Source organism: Chiroxiphia lanceolata, chromosome 21 (assembly GCF_009829145.1).
Source record: "Chiroxiphia lanceolata isolate bChiLan1 chromosome 21, bChiLan1.pri, whole genome shotgun sequence".
Lineage (NCBI taxonomy): Eukaryota > Metazoa > Chordata > Aves > Passeriformes > Pipridae > Chiroxiphia > Chiroxiphia lanceolata.
Window position 1 is genome coordinate 2,377,093 of NC_045657.1, and position 24,510 is coordinate 2,401,602.

The 24,510-nt window shown below is 47.5% G+C and overlaps 1 protein-coding gene across 2 annotated transcripts; it reads right to left on the minus strand.

Annotated features, from left to right (window-relative positions):
• Nucleotides 1-2,247: 2,247 nt before the first annotated feature.
• On the minus strand, nucleotides 2,248-23,843 carry UBAC1 (UBA domain containing 1). Of its 2 annotated transcripts, none has more exons than XM_032708187.1 (10): nucleotides 23,494-23,843; nucleotides 18,385-18,505; nucleotides 16,433-16,506; nucleotides 15,181-15,288; nucleotides 14,474-14,576; nucleotides 13,718-13,826; nucleotides 12,156-12,387; nucleotides 10,928-11,014; nucleotides 10,055-10,193; nucleotides 2,248-7,747 (listed from the first exon to the last, which is right to left on the minus strand). In XM_032708187.1, exons 1-10 carry the CDS (start codon nucleotides 23,629-23,631, stop codon nucleotides 7,632-7,634), a joined length of 1,227 nt encoding a protein of 408 aa, XP_032564078.1. In that variant the 5' UTR covers nucleotides 23,632-23,843; the 3' UTR covers nucleotides 2,248-7,631. The 2 variants fall into 2 exon arrangements, with proteins under 2 accessions (XP_032564078.1, XP_032564077.1); XM_032708186.1 differs by having other exon boundaries at nucleotides 14,474-14,591; nucleotides 23,494-23,665.
• Nucleotides 23,844-24,510: the final 667 nt, after the last annotated feature.

Below are 24,510 nucleotides of genomic sequence, written 5' to 3' on the forward strand. Positions count from 1 at the left end.
TGCTGGAGCCCAGCACCCAGAGCCACCAGTGACCCCTCGGGAGCCCCGGGCACTGCAGCTCTCAGCTCAGGCCTTGTATTCAGGCCCCAGCTCCTCAGCCAGGCATCTGATTTACAGCCCTGGCACTGAGAGCTGGTCACCTCTCTAGGTTTATTTTGGTCCAGCGTGGCCTGGTCCAGCACATCTCGAGTTACTGATGTCCCTCCCCCAGCTCCACCAGTGCCTGGATTCCTGGTGACACTGGATACACAGGGCCGGGCTCAGGTCACGCTCACTGGCACTCGTGCCAAGCTCACACATGAACACCACAGCCCTGCCCACTCTCCAGCCATTTTCCACAAACAAACCACTGGAGCAACATCCAGTTCACAAGCGCATTTGAAGTGAAAGCTTTTGAATATCAAGACAAAAGAATTTCTCCATTAATTCTGCCCCAAACCCAATTACCCTCTAGCAAATTATCCCCAGCGGCTTCCAGAGCTGCTGCTTCCTTTGGCCAATTCCTCTCAGAACAAAGTCTATTTTAAAAAAAAGGCATGATCAAGCACAGAGGGAACAATGGGATTGTCACCGAGGGGACGGCAGCCTGGCCTGAGCGTGCTGGGAACTCCCAAGGGCAGCATCTGCTGCTTCCTTCTGTTCCACAGAATCACAATAGTTTGGGTTGGGAGGGACCTTAAAGCTCATCTCATTCCACCCCCTGCCACGGGCAGGGACACCTTCCACCGACCAGGTTGCTCCCATGAACACTTCCAGGGATGTGGCAGCCACAGTTTCTCTGGGCAACCTCTGGAACCCTGCCCAGGCAGAGGGTTGGAGGAGCTGATGGGTAATTGTTCAATATTCTGTTCCTCTTTATGGAGCAGTGGGACTGTGACCATTGATTCACAGGAAAGGAGTGAGCACAGGGAAGGAGAAAGCCAGACTTCTTTGGCAAACTGCCCCTGGATGGGCTGGGAATGGCTCTTGCCCCACCGCTGGCATAGTCAGGGATGTCTCACCTGCCAACACCAAGTTGATTTTCACAGCCAAGTGCAACCTGGACTCACCTTCCCCGCCCTTCATGGCAGGATTTTGGCCTCGCTGGAGGTGGTTCCTGGGCTGGAGCAACCACAGCCTCGCTCCTTATCCCTGCTGGAGAACCCCAGTGACACCTCCCTGTGCTGAAACCACCCTTCACACGGAGAGCTGACAAACCCCACGCCAATTACAGCCCATCCTGTCACTCACACAGCAGCACTTTTTAATTTTTAAGGTGTGGGTTTCTGCCCAGACCAGCTGTACCAGTTTAGGTTCAGAGGTACCATTTTCTAATGATACACCCCCAGCTGCTTTAAGGGTTTTTTTTGGTCTTAATTTTAAATTAGTGGAGAGCTGGACTTTTGAATTGTCCTGCTGCTGATCTGTGCATTACAGGGAATCTCAGTTAGGGCCACCTGACACCACAAATACCTGCATTTAACACCACATTTACCAGCCTGCCCTGAGCAAGCAGTGTTGGGATGTCTCATACTCTAATCCCCCACCTCTCATGGGATGACTCTCAACTCCTCAGCAGTTGATGCAACCTGTGCTACATAAACAGGCTGCTGGGGGGCTCCCTGCCCTAAATATTGGGGGAAAATGCTGATTAATAAAAAACCAAACCCCAAAACACACCCAAATGTACTCTAGAGATCCTGTCTCCTTCAGAGAAATAATCTCACACACTTACACTCGTCATCAGTTGCCTCCAAGGCAGCTGCAGACAAAGGCCAAGGCTCGGAGGCTCTTCCCAGCTCAATCCCAGATCTCCAGCAGCCCAAAGGCAATTTTGGTTACATCACGTGCAATCTGCTGCATCCCACCAGCTGCTCCTTGCTGGAGCTGTTTTCCTTAATGAGGGTTCCCTTGTTGGGAAAGAAAGGGCTTCAATTTGTCAGTCAACAACTGTCAAGAAAAATCCCTCTTCAATGGCATCAGAACATCCCAGGGGATCACCAGATCTTGGTTCACAAAGCCCTTGCAATGAATCTCCCCAAATGCAACTTTTCCTGAAAAACAGAGAAATAAATTCCAGGTGCAAAACCAGCTCCTGAACCAGGATTTCCTGCACAAATTCTGTGGAAGTTTCCTGACCAGCTCTCCAAATATTCCACCTTTTGAGAAACAGTCCCAGGAACCTGCAGGTACAAGGAGTGCAGAACAACGATGTGGAGCCACAAACCTTTGCTGCTCCTGCAAATGATGGTTCAGAACACCTTGTAATAAATCAAAAAACTTTATTTTTATGATATATTATAAATGTACAACACACATAACATCAGTGTCTCGGTGTGTATGTGTGAGCAGGTTTAAGCCTCAGGATTCATTCCAGCCCCGGCCGTGGGTCTGACACCTCCACACACAACAATTCCAGCCTGAACAGGTCTGTCTTTGACAACACCTCCCTAATTTCCAGGAATACATTTCAGCAGACAACAGCAACTGCTTAAAAGGATCACAAATTAGCAGCATTCCTTGCCTTTTTTGCCTGGAGGGTTTCTGGAGGGAGCAAATCCTGCTGGTTTTCCCACTCGGGGAGAGGTCAGCGAGCCACGGGAGCATGGCCAGAATGAATCCTGAATTCCACAGGCTCAGGGACATCCGCCCTAGTTAAGCTTCAGAAAGGTAATGTTACGCCTTAGGAAGAGCTGAGCATGCCACACACTGCTGGCAGTGCCAGATCAAAGTTATCCTACGTGGTACCTAATTATTGGATACACAGGTGACATGAAAAGAAACGTGAAGTCAGTACCTTGTGATATCATTTTCCTGGTGCTGCCTCGTGGGAAGTGCTGGGTAGCAAATCACATTCGTGTACAGTTCGTTAAGCCATGATAAAAATATGCAAATTAAAAAATCTCTCCAGGCCTCTGTTACCTGCTGCAACAAAGACACTTGGGCTTGTGGGGGCTTCGCTTAAAACATGATCCAATTTCCTCCCTCTCCCCAGAGCACGATATAAAACTATACCCAAATTCAGTAAGAATTTAATGCATTTACATTTATTGAAGTTCACATGCTGCAAACAGGATCTGCATTGAAGATCTTCAAATCTAGGGCAAGAGGTCCTGAAAAAAAACCCCTTTTGCTACACCCAGATGTCGGGATGGAGGTGGGAACAACCACCATGAGAAGCACATTCATGTGGACATAATTTCCTCTGCAGGGAGGTGGGGGTTGCACCCACTGCCCTACACCAGCCAGCACAAATCCCTCCGAGGAGTAACTGTCCCAGAGAGGAGGATACAGGAGTATCCCAAACCTCAAAGCTCAGGGAATTACAGTCGGATGGAAAATACCAGCTGGAAGCGCCGCTATTCTGCGAGTTAATAAAAATGTTATTTATTATTAAAAGTAGAAAAACAGGGCGGTTACTTTGGATGAAACACTCATTATCCTGTGCATAAGACTTTGGGAAAATTGCCCCTGGAGCAGAGATCACAGGTAACCTCTGTGTCCCTTCCACAGGCAAGATTTGCTGACAGTGTCACTGTACATTCGTTTGGTGCGATGCTGATTTCAACAACTTCCAAAATATATTAAAAGATCCTCAGCCCATGAATCACAATGCCTAAAAAAATTAATTATAACAGTCCTAACTAAAAAAAAAAAAAAAAGGATTTCAATAACCACTAAAGTGTTGCTTGGATATGAAGATCAATCTCCAAAAGACAAGTTTGGTTCCAGGAGAGTGAGGAAAGAAACGGGGGGGGTCAAGGTTGGGGTCACATCTGTGACAGAGGCTGCGAGGAGCCAAGAAAAGCCACGAGCTGGAGGTCTTGGAGCTTGTGCAGGAGGGAACCTCGCACCTTCCCAGAGGAGGAATGCACTGCTGGCTGCTTTAGGAACCATGCAAGGCAATTTTCCAGCTGCATGGAGAACAGAAACGTCCTTGAAATGGAGCAAAGACCAGCGAGCCGGGAAGCAGCCGGGTTATCCTGTGTGACCATGGCCAGGGAGTGATGCAGCAATCCTAAAGGAAGACTCATGCCACTGCTCACAGGGAGAGAAGGAATGGCAGATTCTTTGGACTGGACCAGGGACTAGGGTTTAGCAGGAGTTACACAAGCTCGGGCTCACAGGTCAGGACAATCAAGGTCCAAGCTGAAGTAGCCACTGGCCTTTTTTCCAAATACATCCCTTTAAATGCATCCCCCCTAAAAAGAGTATAAATACGAAGCCCTGAGAACAAACTTCCATATAGTACATTTCTATTAAAAATATCAGTGTTCTGATGACAAAATTATAAGTTAGATATAGTTCAATAAATAGCTGGTTGGCTTGCAAGAGTCCTGTCACAGCAAAAGGTACAAGATTGTCTCTGTCAGTGGGGAAATACTGCAAGAAACACAATTAGTCACCTACCACCCCATCTCCTCCCTGCTCCAGCTCACAGGCCTCCAAATATTCCCTAGACCATGTCATGAGAAACTTAACTGTGACATGTCCCTGCTGGTTAGAACTTGAACACCAGATATGCAGGGACAGGACCTGAGCCTGTAAACCCTCACTGTGAGTTCCTCACAAAACCACCTGGTTTATTTAACAAGACTATCCCCTGGGTTTAGGGATCTCTCACAGACCAGACCCACCAGGGAACAGGACAGCTGATCACCAGGCAAAGCTCTTGTCACACACATTCCTTGTGCCTGGGGATCACACAGTCTCACTCAGGAATGGTGATATTTCACTTTTTTTTTTTGCAGGTTTTGTAAAAACTGGGCCAATCAAAGCCTTTACAAGCACCACGGACTCAAGTCTGTGAAGCAGCAGCAATCCCACCCCCTGGAGTGATGGGGACACAGCTCCTGGACTAATTCACACCCCCAACCCACAGATGTCTTGAGCAATTCCTCACGTGTCCCTTTAACCTCAAGGGTAGTTTTGGGTTGTTTTAAACCAACTCCTGTGCCTTGCTGCAAACACCACCCCCCCTAAATTCTGCTCTCTCTCAGCTTTTGGCCACTGCAAACTGAAGTTCCCACGAGCCAAGCAGGGCCCTGTTAAAGCCACCCCAAACAAGAACACACTCTGCAACACCTCAGCTGTGCAAGTGTGGAGCTCTGGAACAACCAAATCCAGAAATAACCATGGATTCTCAAGCCTCCAAGCATTCCAAAGGTGCAGCATTCCTTTATCCCTACAGTCTGTAACTGCTGCTGCTGAACCTGGGCAATCTCACCTTCTATTACATAAGAATAATTTGTTTTACTGAAGCTTTTTGCCCACACTTTATAACCAGTTCAGTGGCACTGAGGGGTCCTGGCTGACCAAGGGAGGCAGCTCAGATCCTTTTTATCTCCCTGGAAGCTCCACAGCCACTCCACAGTCCAACCATGTGCTGCTGAAATCAAAACCAGCATTTCCCAAGCCTTTACATTCCTCAAGACTGTTCCTTAAGTCTGAATCTCTCCTTGTCCACTCAAAAGCCAAACACCCCCCCCCACCAAACTACAGGGTAGTTTTGCCCAACTTTCCCTTCTAAAAACACTCACTAAAAGGAATATTAACCAGAATCCTGATTGGTAGAGAAGGACATGTGGCTCTAACATTAAGAGCTTCAAGTACAACAGTCTTCTGGCATTATTACAAGAAAAAAGCTTCGGGGATAAGCAATAAATGGACAAAAATAATCAAAACCTCTCATAACACCACAACATTCAGTCACAACTACTCATGAGTAGCTGTGCTGAGCTCACTGGGGTGCAGGATCTGGTTCCTGGCTTGAGTTACAGGAGAAGGTTATAATTTAATGTCACGTCGTCAGTCTATTCTTAGCAAGAGCCCACAAAAATGGTTTTACTGTCCAATTTGAACAGAAGAAGCATCTCTTTAAAGCTTGGAATTTCTAAGTGCAGAAGTAAATATTTCAGCAGTCATCAACTGTAAAGCTTCAGAAGGAATTACAAATTGCAAAAAAAAAAAAACAAACCCAATAATAAATCCTGGGATAGTAAGTCAAGATAAAATCTCAGGCTGTTTTGATTTCCCCACCCTTCATATTAATGATGAGAAATTGGCAACTCCAGTGCCTCGACTGCAGAACAGCACAGAGCACATGCCAAGCTCAGGCCAAAACTTGTTGTAGGGTTTCAGGTTGCATCTTGTTGAGTTTTTGTTAAAAAAAAAACACCAAAAAAACAAACCCAACCAAACCCCAACTGCACAGAAAAACCTTCCCACACTTCCAGAGGTGACTTTGCTCAGGATTGACAGGACACCTCTGGGCTGGTTAAGCACAGGGTCTCCTCCTGGTTACTCTGCAGTTTGGAGAGGCAGGACTTGCTTATCCTGCCTTTCCTAAGGGGCTGTGAAGCACAGGACATGGCAGGGATGATGGCAGATACCATCTATATTTCATTAAGTTGGAAATAAACCCCATTTTTTTAGCAGACTGTTAAAAAGTGACACCTGCAGAGCCCAGTTGTAAAACCCCAGTCGTGGATATTCACAGTTCTGCTCTTAAAAGCTCAGAATTCCTGTCTCAAACCTCAAGTCAGTCTCCTGGCAAAACAGGAAAGACCCAGCCTGACATTCTTGGTATGGCCATGGTAAAAATAAGCATAAAGAAACCCCACTTCTAACTCAAAGATAACAATTTCAAGCGTGCTTTAAATGCCTTAAACAGGATAAAAACCTACGTGGTTCTGCTGCTTTACAGATCAACAACTCCCCCCCCACAAATCAGTTGCTTCTTTGTAAACAGAATAAAAACCCCACAGAAGTCCCTTTCCAAAACTGTGCACATAAAAACGGAGAAAAAAAACCCCACTATGTGAACATATCCCTCCTTGCAATGGGATATGGAAGAGGGATATGAGCTCAGGAACTGCAGCCACGTGGGAATTCAAGTCTTGGTGTGGTGAATTCTGTGGCGAGAGAGAAGCTGCACCTTTGTGGTACCTGACAGAGAACCTCCTGCAAGTACAACCCCTGTGGGACTGCAACAACACTAATGCAGCAAATAAATAGGAAAAAGTAATGCTATTTATTTAGAATTCCACCTCTGAATGATTCTGTTTTAAATTAAACAAGTTTGGATAGAAATGTGCTTGCTCTCCCAATATTTTGGGCTTTTTTAAAAAACATTTCCTAAAATCGATTTTTTTTTTTTTTTTAAAAAAGCAGTTTTGCAATTTGATCAAGCCATAAATTAATACTGCATGGAGATGATTAATATCCTATGCCAGTGGTCAGTGACCTTTTGTAAACACTAGCCAGGTCCTAGCAAAGCTGGCTAGAAAACTACTGTCACAGGCCTTTTTAACAAGCAGGATCGTGTTTCTTTCCAACAATCAGATTCTGAAGTGTTTTTGCACAAAACCTTTTCCTATTTGTGTTTTTTTTTTTGTTTGTTTGTTTTTCTGATATACTTTATTTTAAACCTAATACCTGAAAACAAAAACAAGTCTTCAAACCTCTTCCACTAACACTAAAATCCACAAGGCAACTCACTCCAGTTGGCCGTAACTACAAAAGCTCTCGTGGGAGAGACCCCATCTCAGGATCTCCCCCCCTCACCTCCCTTCCCCTTCCAGCTGCCCCCTCCCCAAAATTCCCTGGAGTGAGGGGCAGGAGGAAGTGGCACAGTGCACTGGGACCCCCCTCTACGTGCGATTCAGCGTCTGGAAGATCCGGGAGATCTGTAACATCACGGGCCCGGTTTCGGGGTCGTTCATCCACTGGGTGCTGTTCAAGGGGTTTTCAAGCATATCCTCAAAGGCTGCCAAGAGATGGGAATTGCAACAGTTAGTCCTGGCAAAGCTTCAGTGTTTGGGATGTTTCAGGACAGTTAGAAATGGCTACAGCTCAAAGGCAGTGGGCAAACACGACCAGGAAATGGTGGGAATGCACCTTGTACCACCTGTGCTCCAAAGACTCCACAGTCTGGGATGATGCTCCAGGTTGTGCTTTCCTCATTTCTCAGCATTAGATTCACTGCAGACAGTGATTAAATGCTCAGCCTGGATTACAGTCCATCCCACAAAACCTCAAGGCCATGGGGTTGAAGAGCTAAAGCCTTAACAAATGTCCCCAGGCATTTGTCTGCAGGAACATGCCATGCAATCCATCCATTTGTGAAGGCCCATCTGCTGCCAGCACTCCTATAGAACACTCTCCTGCAGCTCCACTCCTCTGATCAAACATTTTTCCATATCCCAGCCTGGATTTCTTGCACCAGTATCCCTTTTTTTCCCTAGTACATAACTGAGACAGTTCATGGAAACCACCATCACCTGTTCCCTGCGCTGCCCTGAGGCTCCTCTGGAGAGGAAATTAAGCCAGCAAAAGCAGAAATGCCAAAGGCTACACAGAGCCAGTACAAGTGTAGCCCCTTAAGCCCCCAAATCTCAGAGTTCCAACTTTTCCAGAGGCCCTGGAGCCACAAGGGAAGCAGCATCTTATTCCTCCTTCCTGATGTCTGGAGAGCAGAGGATGTCAAGGAGGCAGCCAGACACAGGAGGGGAAAGGCTGGGTGTGCACAAAAAGATCACCTTTATTTTTTTAAGAGCATTTTTTCTTTCAGCCTTTACAATGAGCTTTGTTGGCTGCTTGCTTTGTTTGCTGGTTTATTATTTTCCAGCTTTCACCCTACTCCTCATGTTGAAGGAACCAGGCAGCCACTGCAAGAGCCAAGCTGCAGATCTGGCAGGAAAACAGGCCAGGCAATGATTTCTAAGCCTTTTGATAGACACTGAGCTGGACTCTTGGACATTTGGAGCCAGTCATTACAGAACAGGACAAAAAAAGCAGCTGCACAGTCCCCAAAATGTCAGTGTTGAGTCTGGCACCAAGGTCAGTGTTAGTTTTCCCAGGAGTGTCAGTGCACAGAACTCAACTGCCATTAGTGGGAGCTGGAAGTGCCCAGCACCTCTGAAAGGTTCATCACTAATACCTTGCTCAAGGTCATGCAGCACTGCCTCCAGAAAAGCCCAAAATAAAACACACATCTCACCTTTCACCACTTGAACTATATTCTTTTACACAGACTCAAAAGCTTAAAACCAAAGACTTATCAATACTCTGTAAGAAACCCATTAAATGTAAAAGCTCATTATTAAAATCTGTGACACAAGCAATTTGCAGATGTATCACTAGGAATATATTCTCTGATGTTCATCCAAGCTCCTATAATGGCATTTCATTTTCTATTTATATTCTGAGCTGCAGTGTGGAACCCTGGTTGGAAATGAAGAGACCATTTGTTCAGAAATCAGGAGTGGGAAGGTTCTGCTCTTGAATTATTTAAAGGCTTGCAAACTCTCCTAATTACATTTAAAGCAGTATTTTCAAGAGCCCTCTTGACTGAGCTGTGCATGCAGCCTTTATTTAAAGGCATTGCCTCAAATAAATTTTGAAGACAAAGACTAAATGGAAAACTTTAAATATACATCACAGAGCCAGTCATTGTTCTGTGTTGTCAGAGGGAGCAATTCCTCCCAGCTTGGAGGCTCTGCTGGGTACACGTTGTGCTCACAGCCTTTCTGACCATGAACACACAGACTTCACCCCAGACCTCCAACCCAAACGAGGGGAATTGTGTTTTCACATTTTATCTCAATTTTGACAGGCAAAGCCTTAGCTCAGCCTTCTTGTTTGGATACTTTTCCACAAGTTATCTTCTGTCTCAGTGATCAGGCCTCGCTCACAGGGAGCTGCACAGCAGGACCCAGCCTTGTTTTTTCTGGGAAATAATCAGAGTTCGAGACAGACATTCCTGATTTTTCCCCTCGTGGCCAAAGGGAGCACACAAAAGGTCTCCTAAATCCACAAAAGCATTGCAGCCAGCAGCTATTAAAGTTCTGAGTTCAGTAAGTGTAATCCTGGGGAATTAGGATCATTTCTGGGACAGCCCCAAGGTCTGGGTTTAGCTGAGCTGCAGGATGAAGCAAACAAACACCAGGGCTGGAAGGGAGGAAAGGGGTCCAGAGCAGCACCAATCCCCCAAAGGGGGCTGTCATCATCCAGGCTCCACTTCCATTGGCTGGTAAATACATGGATGTGCAGCAGGTACCCAGGCAGGACTTACCTAGTAGAGTTTTAGGGTTGGTGAGCCCTAACTGTACCACTGGGTTTTCTAAGATGGCTTGGAAGAGAGGGCTGTTGGTGTCAATGCCCTTATCTAAGTCCTCTGGAGAAGGTTTTCTGTCTCCCAGCAGCCACTCACACTGAAAGAAATCACCAGGCACAAGAGATTTCATTAGAATCCAAGTGTCTCAACATAAAAGTTTTGGTAACGTGGCATTTTAAAAATACTTTTTCCTCCCACAGTTAAAGCCTGAGTTGTGCATTTCTTTTCACACCATTTACTATTCACTTGCACCACCCAGCCCAGTATCCTCTCTCCAACAGTAGCCAGCACTGGATCCTTAGGAGGAGAAGATTCCTTGGCTGTCAGCTGTGCCCACATAATTTTCCTTAACACATCACCCACTAGCAGAGGGACTAATGAATCTTTGAAAACCTTAACATTTTTTGATTCCAGACACTGTGGAAGCATTGCTGCTGAATGGTCATTTACACAACTGCATGGCTGGAATCTCTGCTGGATCATTTATTCCTGTCCTTTAATCAGTTATTAATTACAGGGAATACCTTTTCCTTTCTCAGGAGAGCACAATCTCTTTTGCACACTGTGGTGTGAGGGAGTTTTGTCTCAAAAGCTTTTAGAAAGCCCACGTGTGCTGTGCTGGACAGATCAGCCCCAACCTCACACACCCCGAGCTCCTCTGAGAAGCCTGAACCCTGTGTATTGTAGTTGTGCATCTAACTTGAAAGAGGCTCCTTGAATCTCCAGGAACAGTTGGCTTTAGGATAGAGCAAAACATCACCCAATTCCATGAGGAAAAGAAGCAGCTGAAGAGACTTTTAGAGGAGCAGGGAAGGGGAACGTTGTACTCACGGCTGCGTTTTGCTGGTTGTTGTTTACTCTGAGTGCATCCACCACTTCCTTCTCATCAAATCCCATCTCCATCAGGGCAATGACAGCCTGGAGAAGAATTGCACAGCTTAATAAGTGTAACATTTAAAGCAGAAATGAGAGCAATCATGACCTTTCACCTTCTGTGTGGGAGGTTTTTGTGGGGTAAAAAACCCTCATTGTTTCCATGTGGGGACCACTCAGTGATTTCATCAACAAAGTTTTCAAATACCCTACTTCAAAAGTGTCTTCAGTATGGAAGAAAACTAAATCTTAAGAGTGAAGGTAGTTCTTGTCCTCAAGAATTAAAAGCTGAATGCAAGGCAAAGGGCATGTGTACCTGGGGCAGAAAGGAGAGGCACAGGACAAACACCTTGTTTTGGAACTCCTCTCCTGCCATAAAGCTCTTGTTCATATCTGAATGGTCAAGGTTTATGTGCATTTGTGGTTCTATTCACCCCATTTAATTTCACTCCTGGATTTATTACCTTGTTAGTGAGTGTGATGTATTTAGATAAGAATGTTGAGAAATTGCACCCAGGTCATCAAATGTATTTGCAGCTTTTAATCCAAATCTCAGGTGCCAGATGTCAAAGAGCCCCTCCTGGTGAGCTCCCACTGTGAGAACAACACTTTCTCACTGCAGCCAAACCTGTGTGCTGAAAAAAGGGCAACTTCTGTGTTTGCTGCAAGACTCCAATCTGCTGGTGATACTTTTCCTTGCCCCCTAAATACAATCACACCTTTCTGCCCTTTTCATAGAATCCCAGAATGGTTAGAGATCATCCAGTTCCAGCTCCCTGCCACAGGACACCTTCCACTAGTCCAGGTTGCTCAGAGCCCCATCCAGCCTGGCCTTTTCTACAGCCAAAGGACCTCCTCCTGTCCTGCCACCCTTCCTTCCTACACAGTAGCCAAAAAGGCAGTGCCAGGGGTCTCACTTCAGTCCTCTCAGTTTTCAGGTGCAGAAGTAACAGTGTCTCTCATTTAGATCCTGCATTCCCGAGGTAACATCCTTCCAACTCAGAATATTCCACGACTGGAAGTATTCCTAAATTTAAACGCTCTCTAAAGACCTCCACTGAAATCCTGCCAAGCCAGCACAACACACGTGTACCCAGATGTCCCATTTAAGTTATTTGCTAAAGATTTATAAGGATTCCTTGGTGCCTACAGCCCCTTCCATTCCTGATGGATGCACAGCACGTACCCGCGGGTCCGGACGAAACTCTCTTTTCCTCCGGATCTTCTTGAATATTTCTGTCAGCTCATCCTTGGCCTCTTCCACTCCCTCTTCCGAGCTGGGACCCGCAGCTGCCTCAGCAGAGGAGGCAGCAGCTTCAGTTGTGGCTTCTGCAGGAGTCTGACCTGGCAGGGGAGCATCCACTGAAGGGTCATCTGCGTGTTCTATCAACCACTCCATGGCCTGGGTCACCGACATGCTGGGAAACAAAGGGGAACAGCAGGATGAGGAACTCCCCAGAGGTACAGCAGGGCTCCACACACCTCTGCCTTTGCTCTTACCCCCCTGGGATATTGACTTGCAGGTTAAGTAGTACCTGAAAAGTCACAAATAAAGAGCTGGAGCCAATCTCGGAGCACATCAATTCTCTGTGTGCACTCAGGGCACCACAATCTTCTCTGGAGCCAGGAAAACAGAGGAACCACATCCAGCTTGGGCAGCTGCAACCCAGAGTTTAACAGGCAGTTCTGAGGGAGTCACCCTACTCTCCTCATCATCTGCTTTGTTGCACAGCAGGTAAACACTGACTGTTTGCAACTGTTGACAAAACTGCCAGCAAAGCATGTTCCAAATTCACATGGAAACACATCTCAGATGGCAAAAACTTTGGTGCTTGAGGAGATCTCCCTCAGACCATCCAGTGACCAAGGAATGCCATTAACAAGAGGAAAAAAGGGTGAAAAACATTATATATGAAAAATGTGCCTTGAGCCAGAGCAAAATTCGACAGGGACAACTGCACTTGGAAATGCCCCACTTGGAAATCCCTCCACTGTGACTTCAGGAGAGACCCTGAGCCCTCAGTGACACAGTCACTTGCTGGGCAGTGCAACTGCTCGAGCTGAGGATCCTCAGAGCTCCCAAATACATCTTTTTCCCAATGGATATGAAGGAAAAAGCAAGGGCAGGTGAACATGTACCAGGAATTATTACACGTTCATGGAAGGGCAAAACTTTGCCTGTCTGGCTTTTCAGTTATAACCCGAAAGCTGGAGGACAGCAGGGAGAAACTCTTCTGAGACATTGGAAAAGAGCAACTGGAATGTGTTGTGGACTCTCTCTCATTAAGATTTTCCAAGAATGGCCTAACAAACCCCTCTCAGGAACAAGGCAGTACAGCTCATTGTTCTTAGGGCATGAGAAGTACTATGTTCCCTCTTATTTTCCTGCAGTTGCTCTCTGGACTTCACAATATCCTTGGAATGTTTCTAAAGATCAGCACAAAGCATATTTCTACAGCTGAAAGATCAACGTGGATGGACTAAGTTTGCTTTTTCCTCTGTGAAATCTGACTTCTAAAGCAGAAGAAAATGGGATTTAATACCTGGAAACAGTCTTGTTGACCCACAGACCTTCCAGGGGCAATCCAGCCCTGCTTCCCCTTCCCTGTGCCACCTGCACTCTGCCTGAGGCGGCACTGTTCCCTGAGTTAATGCTCTTCTCAACCTAAATTTAGGTGACCCACATAAGGAAACTTCAGGAAAAATGCAGATTTTTTTTTTCCCAAGCATATGCAGTGATTTACTTACTGATTTAACCGGAGGGCCTTGACAGCTCTGCTCTCTGGGAAGCCCATCTCTGTGAGCTGCCTCAGAGCTATTTCATCCACTCTGTCCTCCTCATCCTCATCCAGCATGGCTACACACACACAAACAGAACAATGTTCAAATTGACTGCAAGCTCAAATAAACCCCTGTGTCAATGCAATGGCATGTGTGAAGTTCAAGCCCCATTCTCTCTTCCATCTCTTCTTTTGTTCCTGCCCCCAGTTTGCCACCTCATCGTTTAATTTGCTGCTCTCAGCTCAGTCTGGCTCAGGGAGATTCTTCCAGGACAAAGACTTTGTCCAGATGTGTTCAAGATCTCAAACAAAAGGCAGTTAACTCACACATGACCAGGGGATTTCCACATAATTAAATATGTGAGATTCACTGAAGACCCATTAATCATTTCTCTAGAAATTAAGTTGGATCTTCTTGTAGCAGCTCTCAAGGATGAGCATTTCCCACCAGCTGAATCAAGAGCCACAGTTTCTCCTCATTTTACTACCTCTTTGTGCATTTTCAACTATTCTTTACCATCCCTGCTGATCATTTTTAAATGGAACTTCCCATCCACCCCAAAGGGACCTTATAAATCCACAAGTTTTGTACAATCTACAAGGTGAAACTTTTGCCACAGAGTTTGTGGCGGCTTTGCTGCCACAACAGGGTCCGAACTTCCCTCTGAGCCCACTCTGGAAGCAAACAAATTCCCAGGATTGAACTACAAAGATATGTTCATACCATTTGCCTTCTTAAATAGTTCAACTGCATCTGGGTTCAGTGCTAACAATTTCTGTGCAACTTCTATGAGAGACACCAAGATCTTCCGGAGCTCTGTCTGGAACTGCAAGAAAGGAAACTGTCAAAACATTTAGACAGGATGTGACAAGACACCACTGAATCTTAATGTATCTATTGTTACAGCACAGCAGCAGCCTGGCCCTCTGCTCAGAAAGGTGCTTTAGTAGGGCTTTATTTTCATTGTTTAGTCTCTCGAGAAGCCTTTCCTGGGAAGTGCTACCTCCTGGGCAGAAAGGTCCTTTTATTTCTACCCCATGGGTCAAGAAAGAGAAAAAACCCCACTGCAAACACCTGAACTATTTAAGCCTGAAGAAATAAACCCCTCTAACTTAATGTTTGCCAGACCTTGAATATGTTCTGAGGCTTTTCCATGAATAAAACATTTCAAATCATAAAATACCAATAAAATCCTAAAATCAAAATATGAAGATCATGAAATCATTCTATGATTATTTAGAATCAGTGTTTTTTTATCACTAAATAGCATAAGCTCTGTCTAAACTTTTGAGTTATTTATTTTAGTATACATTGTATACATCTGAATTTTTCTTATACAGAAAGGAGAAAGGTAAAATGTGTCAAAGGAAAGGTTGCACAGGTTGAAAGGCTGTTGGGGTGTCAGAGTGGGAGGTAAATGCAGTACTTACATCCCTCATGCTGTGATGGGCCACGCTGCGGTCGGCGCTGCGGGAGGGCAGGTTGGCAGTGGCTTTGAGAATGGCATCCTTGTCAGGAGCCTTCTGCTCCTGCTTCCTCTGCAGGGAAGGGAACAGGAGCAGGTTTCATAACCCATTATCCACAGACCAGAGAACACAGCAGTTTCAGACTCTCCACCAAGGCATCAAGCAGTGCCCTGTAACTTCAATACCACGGGCAAACAGCACCGGTGTCACTCTGCAGTGACAGAGCTAAACTGGGCCTGTTGGCTGCCCCACTTTCAGTCCTCACAACTATTGCTGTTATCTGAACAGGCAGGGAAATTCCAGCATAAAGAGGGAGATGTATCACAGAGGTCTCAGTGCCCAGGACCATATTCTGCTCCCCAGGGCCTGCTCACAGCTCAGCTCATCAAGAGCTGCACCAGCGCTGGGCACAGGAAACACTTCACTGCTTATCCCTGGGGGAGCTGCACTGCCTGCCAGGATCATGCAGGGAATCTGCAGCACATGCTCCTGATCCAGCACAAAACATAGCAGGGTCCAGACTATAAATATTCCCCAAGTCTTATAACTTCTGCTCTTACAGTGACATTCTGCACAGCACGACCATACTGAGGAGAGAGACAGACACAATCCCTGCAGGAAGGGATGCACAGACACCCCAGAAGAAACAAAGCTGTGCAAGGATGAAGAAGAGACACCCAGGAATTCACCATTTCAAGCACAAAGCACTGCTTGAAGTGTTTATGTGATTTACATGAACTGCAGTAACACCAGTGCACAAACAGCATCCTGGGCATCACTGACCCTCAGGGACAATTACACACCAATAAAATGGAATAAAACAGTAAGGGGTCAACACCTCAGCTCTAGAGACCTGGTTAGAGGGTGGCTAAAGGCAGGAGACAGCAAGTCAACACATTTCTTTGGGTTTTCCACCAAAGCAAGGCACTTGCTGAACTATATTTATAAAGTCATTAGATATTTTTTCAAAGATCAAATCTATGCCGCTTCCACAGAGTGCAACTGCATGTCTTATTTTAAGGCAAATGTTCTCAGAATGACAGTTAAAAATGTAAAATCAGCTTTCTCTAAGCTTGGAAGAAACATGAAGTAATTTTCCTAGAATTTGATGGCAGCATTTACCTCTGTAAGTAGAGTACAGCACAGTAACCCTTCCCCATACCATCCCTAAAGCAGTTAACCAAAACTGCCAAGCTGAGAAGTGTTTCAAACTCACCTTCTCCTCTGCAGACACATCTGCCATCTTGGGGAGTGGAGGTGGTGCACGTTTCTTGATCAAAAGCAACACATCTACAAAGAGAATGACACTGCAATACATTAGAAAGGATGTGAGGACAGTTCCTGTGAGATATTTCACAAATTCAATTGTTCCTGGAGATGAATTTTGTATCAATCCCACTGTAGCATCAGACCTTTTTCACCCTTTACGACCTGGATGGTTTCACACGATTCCTTGGTGCACAGAGAATTCAAAACTGGGTCCAGGACTAATTACACTTTGTGTAACTGGTTTCTTCTCCTCACACACCACCCTTAAAGAAAGGGTATTACAGGTTCCAGATGTCTTCTACACAATTAGTACAGCTCGTGATAATAAGAAAAGAATCAGCACTGTCAGTGCTTGCACTGAGAAGGAAGCAGCAGAGACAGGCACAGATGGTTCTTGGTCTAAGCTGGGGACAAGCACTGAGCTCCAAGAACTTCCAGCACCAGGCTGAAGCTCACACTGGTGTGTGGATGGCAGGGGTGGTTCACAGCCTGCAGCAGGGGAGCACCCCTGGCAGCCCACCTGGGCAAACAAGTCTTCAGCCTCAGATCACCTGGCACCAGCTCTCTTTGGGCTTTTAAGACTGATATTCTCCCTTTAAAGACAGCCTTTTAGCAGAGATCATGTGATGCTTTGTAGCACCTCAAGTTACTGTCACAGACATTCTGAGGGAGGAGATGCAGCCACTGCTCAGAGCCCAAACCTGTGCAGCCCCTGAGCCCTTCAGCCAGGCCTGACTGATGGGTAGTTTTTAGTCCACTGCACTGGGCAGGTACAAAGCAAACAAAACATGCTTTGCACGACAAGTTTCTCAGTCTGGCCCAGCACAGAGCAGCCAAGAGCAGCAGCTGGTGAGGGCTGTGAACCCTCCTCTGTGCAGCTGGTCAGACGTGACAGGAGCCCTGCACAGGCAGCCCGGGGCACTCAGCTGTCACTGGAATCCCTGTCCCTGCCAGGCAGGAGAGGGAAGGCAGAGCACACACTGCAGAGGGAAAAGGAGTGGAGAGGCAGTCAGTCACCTGACAGCTTGCTGGGATACACAGCTCGTGCTGCCTGGCTGTGCAAACTGCAACCCAACACTCCACAGGAGTCTGGAAAGAACACCCCCCCCAGCAGGAACAGTCCCTTGCCTTTGCCCAGGATGGCACTTCCCAGCTCCTGTCAGTGACAGGTGACACTGCCTTGGAAGGGAAACCATGGCAGCAGTTCCCAGGAAGAAGCAGGGACTCTACTCCTGCGGAGTTTCTGGTTCACACAATATTTCAGTTCTGCTTCTCTCACTTTCTGACACTGCCCTGGCTCCAAAACAGGCCATTACCTAGAGCTGTCCAGTCAAAGCTGACTCCAGCTCTCTTATTTAGGTCTTTGTTTCCCATTTAAAGCTCAGGAGCAAATACACACCCCACTCTACTGTGGACAGTGAGACCACAGTGCAATGGATTTTGATCTGTTTGCAGAGGACAGTGAAGTCTAAACTTCACTCAGACCTCAGCAACCACCCTCCTGCTTCACCTGGACACCCTCAAGAAAACCCCCAATGTGGTTCTTGAAGCCATAGAACTATCCTTGAAGAGCTTTGAAGGGTAAATGCTGCCCTGGAGGTTTAAAAAATTACTTTAAAAGGAGATAAAAGAATCAGTTTAACTCATTGACTGAATGACCGCTCTTAATTCCTTTTCAACTCTTAAAAGCAGGAATGAAGAAAAGGAAACTGCTCCAGGTGCTTTCTCTGGGGGGATAAAAAAGTCTTTTTTCCCCCTCTTAGTTTTTTTTGCCACCTTAGTTAGCTTCCTATGTCAAAGCAGAGAATAGATATTAAAAATGTTACTGCTTGGAACTTGCCAAATGAGACACAACCTGCTGCTTCCAGACTGACGGGATTAAAACCCAGACAATCTTACCTCTGTCTTGAATATTTTCCTCCAACACTGTTTTTGTGTCTGTCAGCACCTTCTCAGAAGTAGCATGGATCAGCTTGTGATGTGTCACAGTTTTGGGATCCTCCAAGCTCCCAGGGACACACTGCAGAAGACAACAAATACTGGAGATCAGAAGACAGAAACAAGGCTCCTGCATGAATCACTGGGCACTCCAGAATCCCCACATACAAACTGTGCATCATTTCCTGGCTTCTCAATAGCTTAAGCCAGAGGCCAGTGCACAGAATGTGTTTTATTAAAGAACCTGAGGTTTGATTTGTGCCTTTGTGAGTGGATTTAGACTTTTTCCACTACAGAACATCTCTATCACACTTAACTCCAAGTGCTTGGTCCTATACTCAGGCCTTGGAGATTGGGAGCAAAGCAAGGATGTTCCAGGGCCCACAGCTTAGTTAATTCTGCAACAGATCACCAAGGTCTCTCACTCTTAGTGAGCAGCAATTAGTATCACAAACTAAGAATGCAGATCTACAAAGGGCAGCCAGTGTTTTACACAAGGGAAGGTTGTAATGATGCAGGGTGTTCTCATTTGTGGTGTGAAAATAGGAGGAACTCCCTGCTCCATCTAATAATTGTTATTTACACACACTGCCAGAGTAAACAGGGCACTGCCAGCAGTGATTTGGGTTTATCTGGCCCTAAACTGGGCAGTTTCTGCACTTGTTTCCAGCTGAATTCAGATTTGGCTGCTGGAGCCCTAACCTGGGTTCCTGTTGGAAGGGCTGAACACAAGTTACATCCACAGCTCTTCTCCCCAGCCACAAATAATCAGCACACCACAGGTCTTTCTCATAGGTGAACGTTGTGCCCAATTCCTTATTGCAATTCTAAATTGTATGTCAATAATTCACCAGGACATCAAGTTCAAATCCTGAAAAAGGAGTGCACACACAGGCCTGGAGCTGCCTCCTCCTCCCACCAGGGTGGCTCCAGACCCACAGTGAGAGATTTCAGGAACATTATTACATCAGTGCACCTAGAGGCTTCTAAGTTGTTGGAGTGGAAAAAAGAAAGCAAAGTGGTTGCAATTCCAGAAAGGCAAAATTAAAAATAACAACCTACCAAACCCATGAAATTGCTGCTCTGATCTCACCACAAACCAGGACACTCAACACTGACCTCACCTGCTCTGCTCACTGAAAACAGCTTTTAATGACACTTTTAATGTTCCTACCAAGCCCCTTTCCCCACGTTTGCTGAAGAACATGTTCAGCCTTCACGTGACAGAGCCATTCCCAGAAATCCCACTGAAACCAGCCCTTATTTTGATGGAGAATTTAGTCCTGTCCATCACCACCCTCCTTCAAAGGCACCTTTTTAGTCCATCACCACCTTTTGTGCTGACTGCAGCTGATGGAAAACTCAGCTCTCTGCTCTTTTTCCAAACAAAACACACTTGTTTTCAACAGATCCCAGTTCCTCACCTGAATTTGAGTCCAGTTCTGATCCCTCACTGAGATTGAGGGGGAATGTCTGAGCCCTGCTTTGTCTAACAGGAGCTTCTTAGGAATTAACTGCTGAACCAAGGCCAAGGAACACATTAACAGCTGGGAGAACCTCCTGTAATGGATCTGATAAGGTCCCCAAAATGCCCAAGAGGACATCAGTGGAACATCTCCTCTCCAAACAAGCTCCTTGTCCCACATCCTGAGAGTCAGAGCCCAAAAGGAAGAACTGGAAAAGGGGAGCTGGGAGGTGTGTTTGGGGTGGGCCACACAGACCTAATACCCATTTTCCCCCAGGACTGTGTGGGGGCAATCAGAATATTATACTGCCAACAGAATAAATGTGGGCAATAACTAGTCATAAAACTAATAAGGTAAAAGTTTAAGTGAAAAAAAAAATCAAAGTTCTGTGAACAGCAATTCTTATTCCCTGTCCCTCCAACCACTTCATTAACAACTGCAGAGAATAATAAGGCGTATTTGGGCATTCCACATATCAAAGAGGCTGCTGAGTGAAACACTTGGCTTATCTTCACACTTTAACGTGCCCTGGAATTAGAAAAGCCAGCAGAACAGGCAGTGCCTCTCCAAGCTCTCACCAGTCCCTTTTAATTCTGGAGTTCACAGCCAGGCAGGTGAGAAACCTTTGTTACAGGTGCCTGAGCAACTGCTGGAATCATAAGCCCTGGTGATGCCAAACACTGTTTGCAAAGCTTTGGAATCCTGAGAAACCACAGGGCTTTATTTGTTTCTAAATAAGGAAAAGCTTTGTTTGTTTGTTTGCTTGCTTTTAATAACAGAAACATTTGAAAATAGCACTGACACTCCCTGCTGCTAGACTTGGGTGGCTAAAACCATCTGTTTAACAAACACAATTATGGTGTTACAGGTGAGAGAGAAAACTAGTGGGAGGGTTTTGTTTTTTTTCCTTTAGCTAACAAAAAAAAACCCCAACACATAAAATTTAGGGGAAATAAAGACATCGAGAGTGGCTCTTCAGAGATCAGCAAGCACTGGAATGTTATGGAGGGAAAAGTGGCCCCTTTCCTGGTTCAAACCAAATATCTCCCTCTGCTCCCTGAAAGAATGATTCCAAAGACTTCAGGGAACATAATCATCAGCATCTCACAAGAAGTGGCTGCATAAGTTATCTCAGGGTGCTATCAAGAATCAGTGCAACATACCCATGATCAGGAGTCATGATTTTTGCATGTCTATTTTCCCCCTCCATACAACTATCCATTATCCATAATGGTTATGCAAATCCAGCCCAGGAGCACAAAGCAGCAGAGAGAATGAAATCAAATATCACACCGAGTTATCAATTGTCTTCTGCCCCGACCTGCACAGCAAGGGAAGCATCTATTCATTAAGCTTCCTGACAATTAAAGGCCTCTCAGCTCTGCACATGTGCAGGTCAGCCTCACCCCACCCTGTTTTGGCAGTGTTTGCTCCATTCTGCTTGAACCTCTCAGCTGGAGAGGGACAAAGGGGAGCGTGGGGGGCTCTGAACCCACAGCTCTCAGTGGGGCAGCCCCATCTTCCCTTGGGATCCTGGAATCCCAGAATGGTTTGAGTGGGAAGGACCTCCAAAATCAACAATCCCACCCCCTGCCATGGGCAGGGACACCTTCCACTAGCCCAGGTTGCTCCAAGCCCCATCCAACCTGGCCTTGGACACTTCCAGGGATGGGGCAGCCACAGCTTCTCTGGGCAACCTGTGCCAGGGCCTCCCCACCCTCCCAGGGAGGAATTCTTTCCTAACTTCCCATCTGACACCACTCTCTGTCACTTTGAAGCCATTCCCCCCTGTCCTGGCCCTTGTCAATAGTCTCTCTCCATCTTTCCTGTAGCTCCTTCAGGTCCTGGAAGGTCAAAATTAGGTCACCCCGAAGCTTCTCTTCTCCAGGCTGAACAATCCCAATTTTCCCAGCCTTTCCTCACGGCAGAGCTGCTCCATCCCTCTGATCACCCTGGTGGCCTCCTCTGTGTCCTTCCCATGCTGAGACCCCAGAGCTGGACCCAGCACTGCAGGTGGGGTCTCACCTGAGCAGAGCAGAGGGGCAGAATCCCCCCTCCCCTGCTGACCCTTCTCATCCCTAAATCCAAAAGCACTTGCACAAGGACTGTGAGACAGGAAAACCAGGGTGTGCTGGGACCTGTGGTTTCCAGGAATTCCAGCTGAAAGGATACAACCAGCAGGCCCAAGGCAGAGGCCACCAGGGCTGCTGGGCACCCTTATTTCACCCAGAAAACCAAACCCTTAACCGTTCAAACAGGAGTTAAGCAGTGACATATTACAGGGATTTTCTATGGCACGTGTTTTACGTGGGGAAAAAAAAAGTCTTTGCAAGACTTAGAAGATGAAAAAAAAACCCACTGTTGAATGTGAATTAGCAAGTTGTGCTCTCAGAGGTGGGAGTTGAGGTTCCTGCTTTTGCCACTCCAAAGTTTCATGTCCCTCAGGAGGAAATGCAGCAGGATTCAGGATCCAGGGCTGCAGCTGCCAGAGCTGTGCTGGCCCCTGAGCCCAGGGCAGTCCTGGCCATGGGTCCCCACCTCACACGCTGCTGTTGTCAATCAGGGCAGCGAAACAGTCGGGGCAGAGCCTCAAAACTCAGTCCAGTGGCTCTGAAACCCCTGGTTTTGACACTGAACACCACAAACATGGGGGTGACAGAGCACAGGGAACCCCTGTTCTCCTGCTCAGCTTTCACAGGCTCTGCCTCTGCTTTTGGGCACCTTTTCTCTTCCACACAGTGACAAGTAATTTACCCTTTGGCCACTTCCATCAAGAGCACAGGGGGAACATTAGAAGAGCTTTTTAATCACCCCAAAAACCCACCTCAGTCGCTCCTGTGCCAGCACAGGGGGAGACTGCACTAAGATTTTTACAAAACATGTCATTTTTCCTCCACAGTTACCACTTTCCCTCTTTGTTCTTACACAGAAACAAGCCAGGCTGTAATTTCTGAGGGGAAATGATCCGAACCAGCTCAGCAGACTCCAACTCGCCCCCCCCAGCTCACACAGGAGCTGATCTCTGACCCCACTGCAGAACACACACCAAACTCTACAACAAAAGGCTACTAAGGGATTTCCGCCCAACCCCTCCTTTTCCAACACACAAAACCCTCCCAAACGGGTGTTTTCTTTCCATATGGAACAATCCCACATAATCTGAGGGGGGAGGCAGACACAGCAAAACACAACACGAAAACATCTGTTTACTTAAACTTTTTTTTCCCCCACTTTTAAAAGACATTTACAGGGCATTGGAAAGATCGGTTTTCTTCACACAGGACGCACCCACCCTTCCCTCAGTCCCTGACTTCCAGCCTGTTCCCCTGTCCCTGATTTCCAGCCCTTCCCTTCGCTCCCTGATTTCCAGCCTTTTCCCTCAGTCCCTGATTTCCAAGCCTTCTTTCCCACCGTGATTTTCCATCCTTTCGGTCCCAGATTTCCAGCCTTTCCCTTCGATCTCCACTTTCCAGCCCTTCCTGCAACCCTCAGTTTCCATCCCTTTGTCCCGTTCCCCGGTTTCCATCCCCAGCCCGGACCCCCCGGGCTCTCCCCCGGCCCCGCCGCCCCCTCCCCGCGCCCCGCCGTCCCCCCCGCTCCTTACGTGCTTCAGGCACCGCTCCTTGAGCTTCTCCACCGTGGTGTCCTCGGGCACCTCCTCCAGCCACTCCGCGCCCTCCATGGTGCACACATGGACCCTCAGCACCTTCCCCGCGAAGATCTTCTCCTCCTGCACGTACATCTCCCCCGGTGCCGCCGCTCCCGCCGCCGGCGGCGCCTCACCAGGCCCGGGGCAGCGCGGCGCGCTGCCGCCCGCCCATGAAGGAGCCCCGGGGCGGTCCGGGGGCGCAGGCGGAGGCGCTGTCCGTGCCCCGGGCGGCCCCGAGCGCGGTGTCCCCGCCGGTGTCACCGCCCGGGCCCCGCCGCCCCTCCGGGGACACGGCGGCGCTCCCGGAAACGGAACTGCGGCGGGCGCGGGGCATGCCGGGAGTTGTAGTGCCGCCGCCGCGGGCGCCCCCGGAAGGGAAGGGGCAGAACCACCAACACCTGGGCTCGTAGTTGAGCTTTTCTTCAACGCTTAATAAGCCCTTAACACACCCTTAACAAACCCTTAATAAGCATTTAATAACGTTTGCTAACGTTTAACGACGTTTAACGACGTTTAACACCGCCCGTTGCCGGCCCCGCGCCGCCGCGGTGATTGTGCGGCGGCCCCGGTGCATTGTGGGACGGCGCGCGGCGCGATCCCCGCGCTGCCCCCGGTGCATGCCGGGAGTTGTAGTTCCTGGCCCTGAGAGGCTCGGGGGGCCCGGGCAGCGATGGGGGGTCGCGGACACCCCCGGGGGCACCGGGGAGACCGAGGGGACCGAGTCAGCCCAGCGGGAACCTGCGGGCTCGGCCGCGGGCACCGCGCGTTACCCCCGCCCGCCGTTAGGGGGGGCCCGCGAGCCGCCGGTTCCCTGCCCGCTCCCGTCCCTTCCCGTGGGATTCAATTCCCATTCAATCCCCAGTTTGTTTATTTATTTATTTATTTTATTATTAAAATTTTTTGCGTGCTGTGCTATTTATTATGCCTCGTGCCCGAGCTGCTTGGCTTCAGGTTTCACCAGAGCTACAGAGC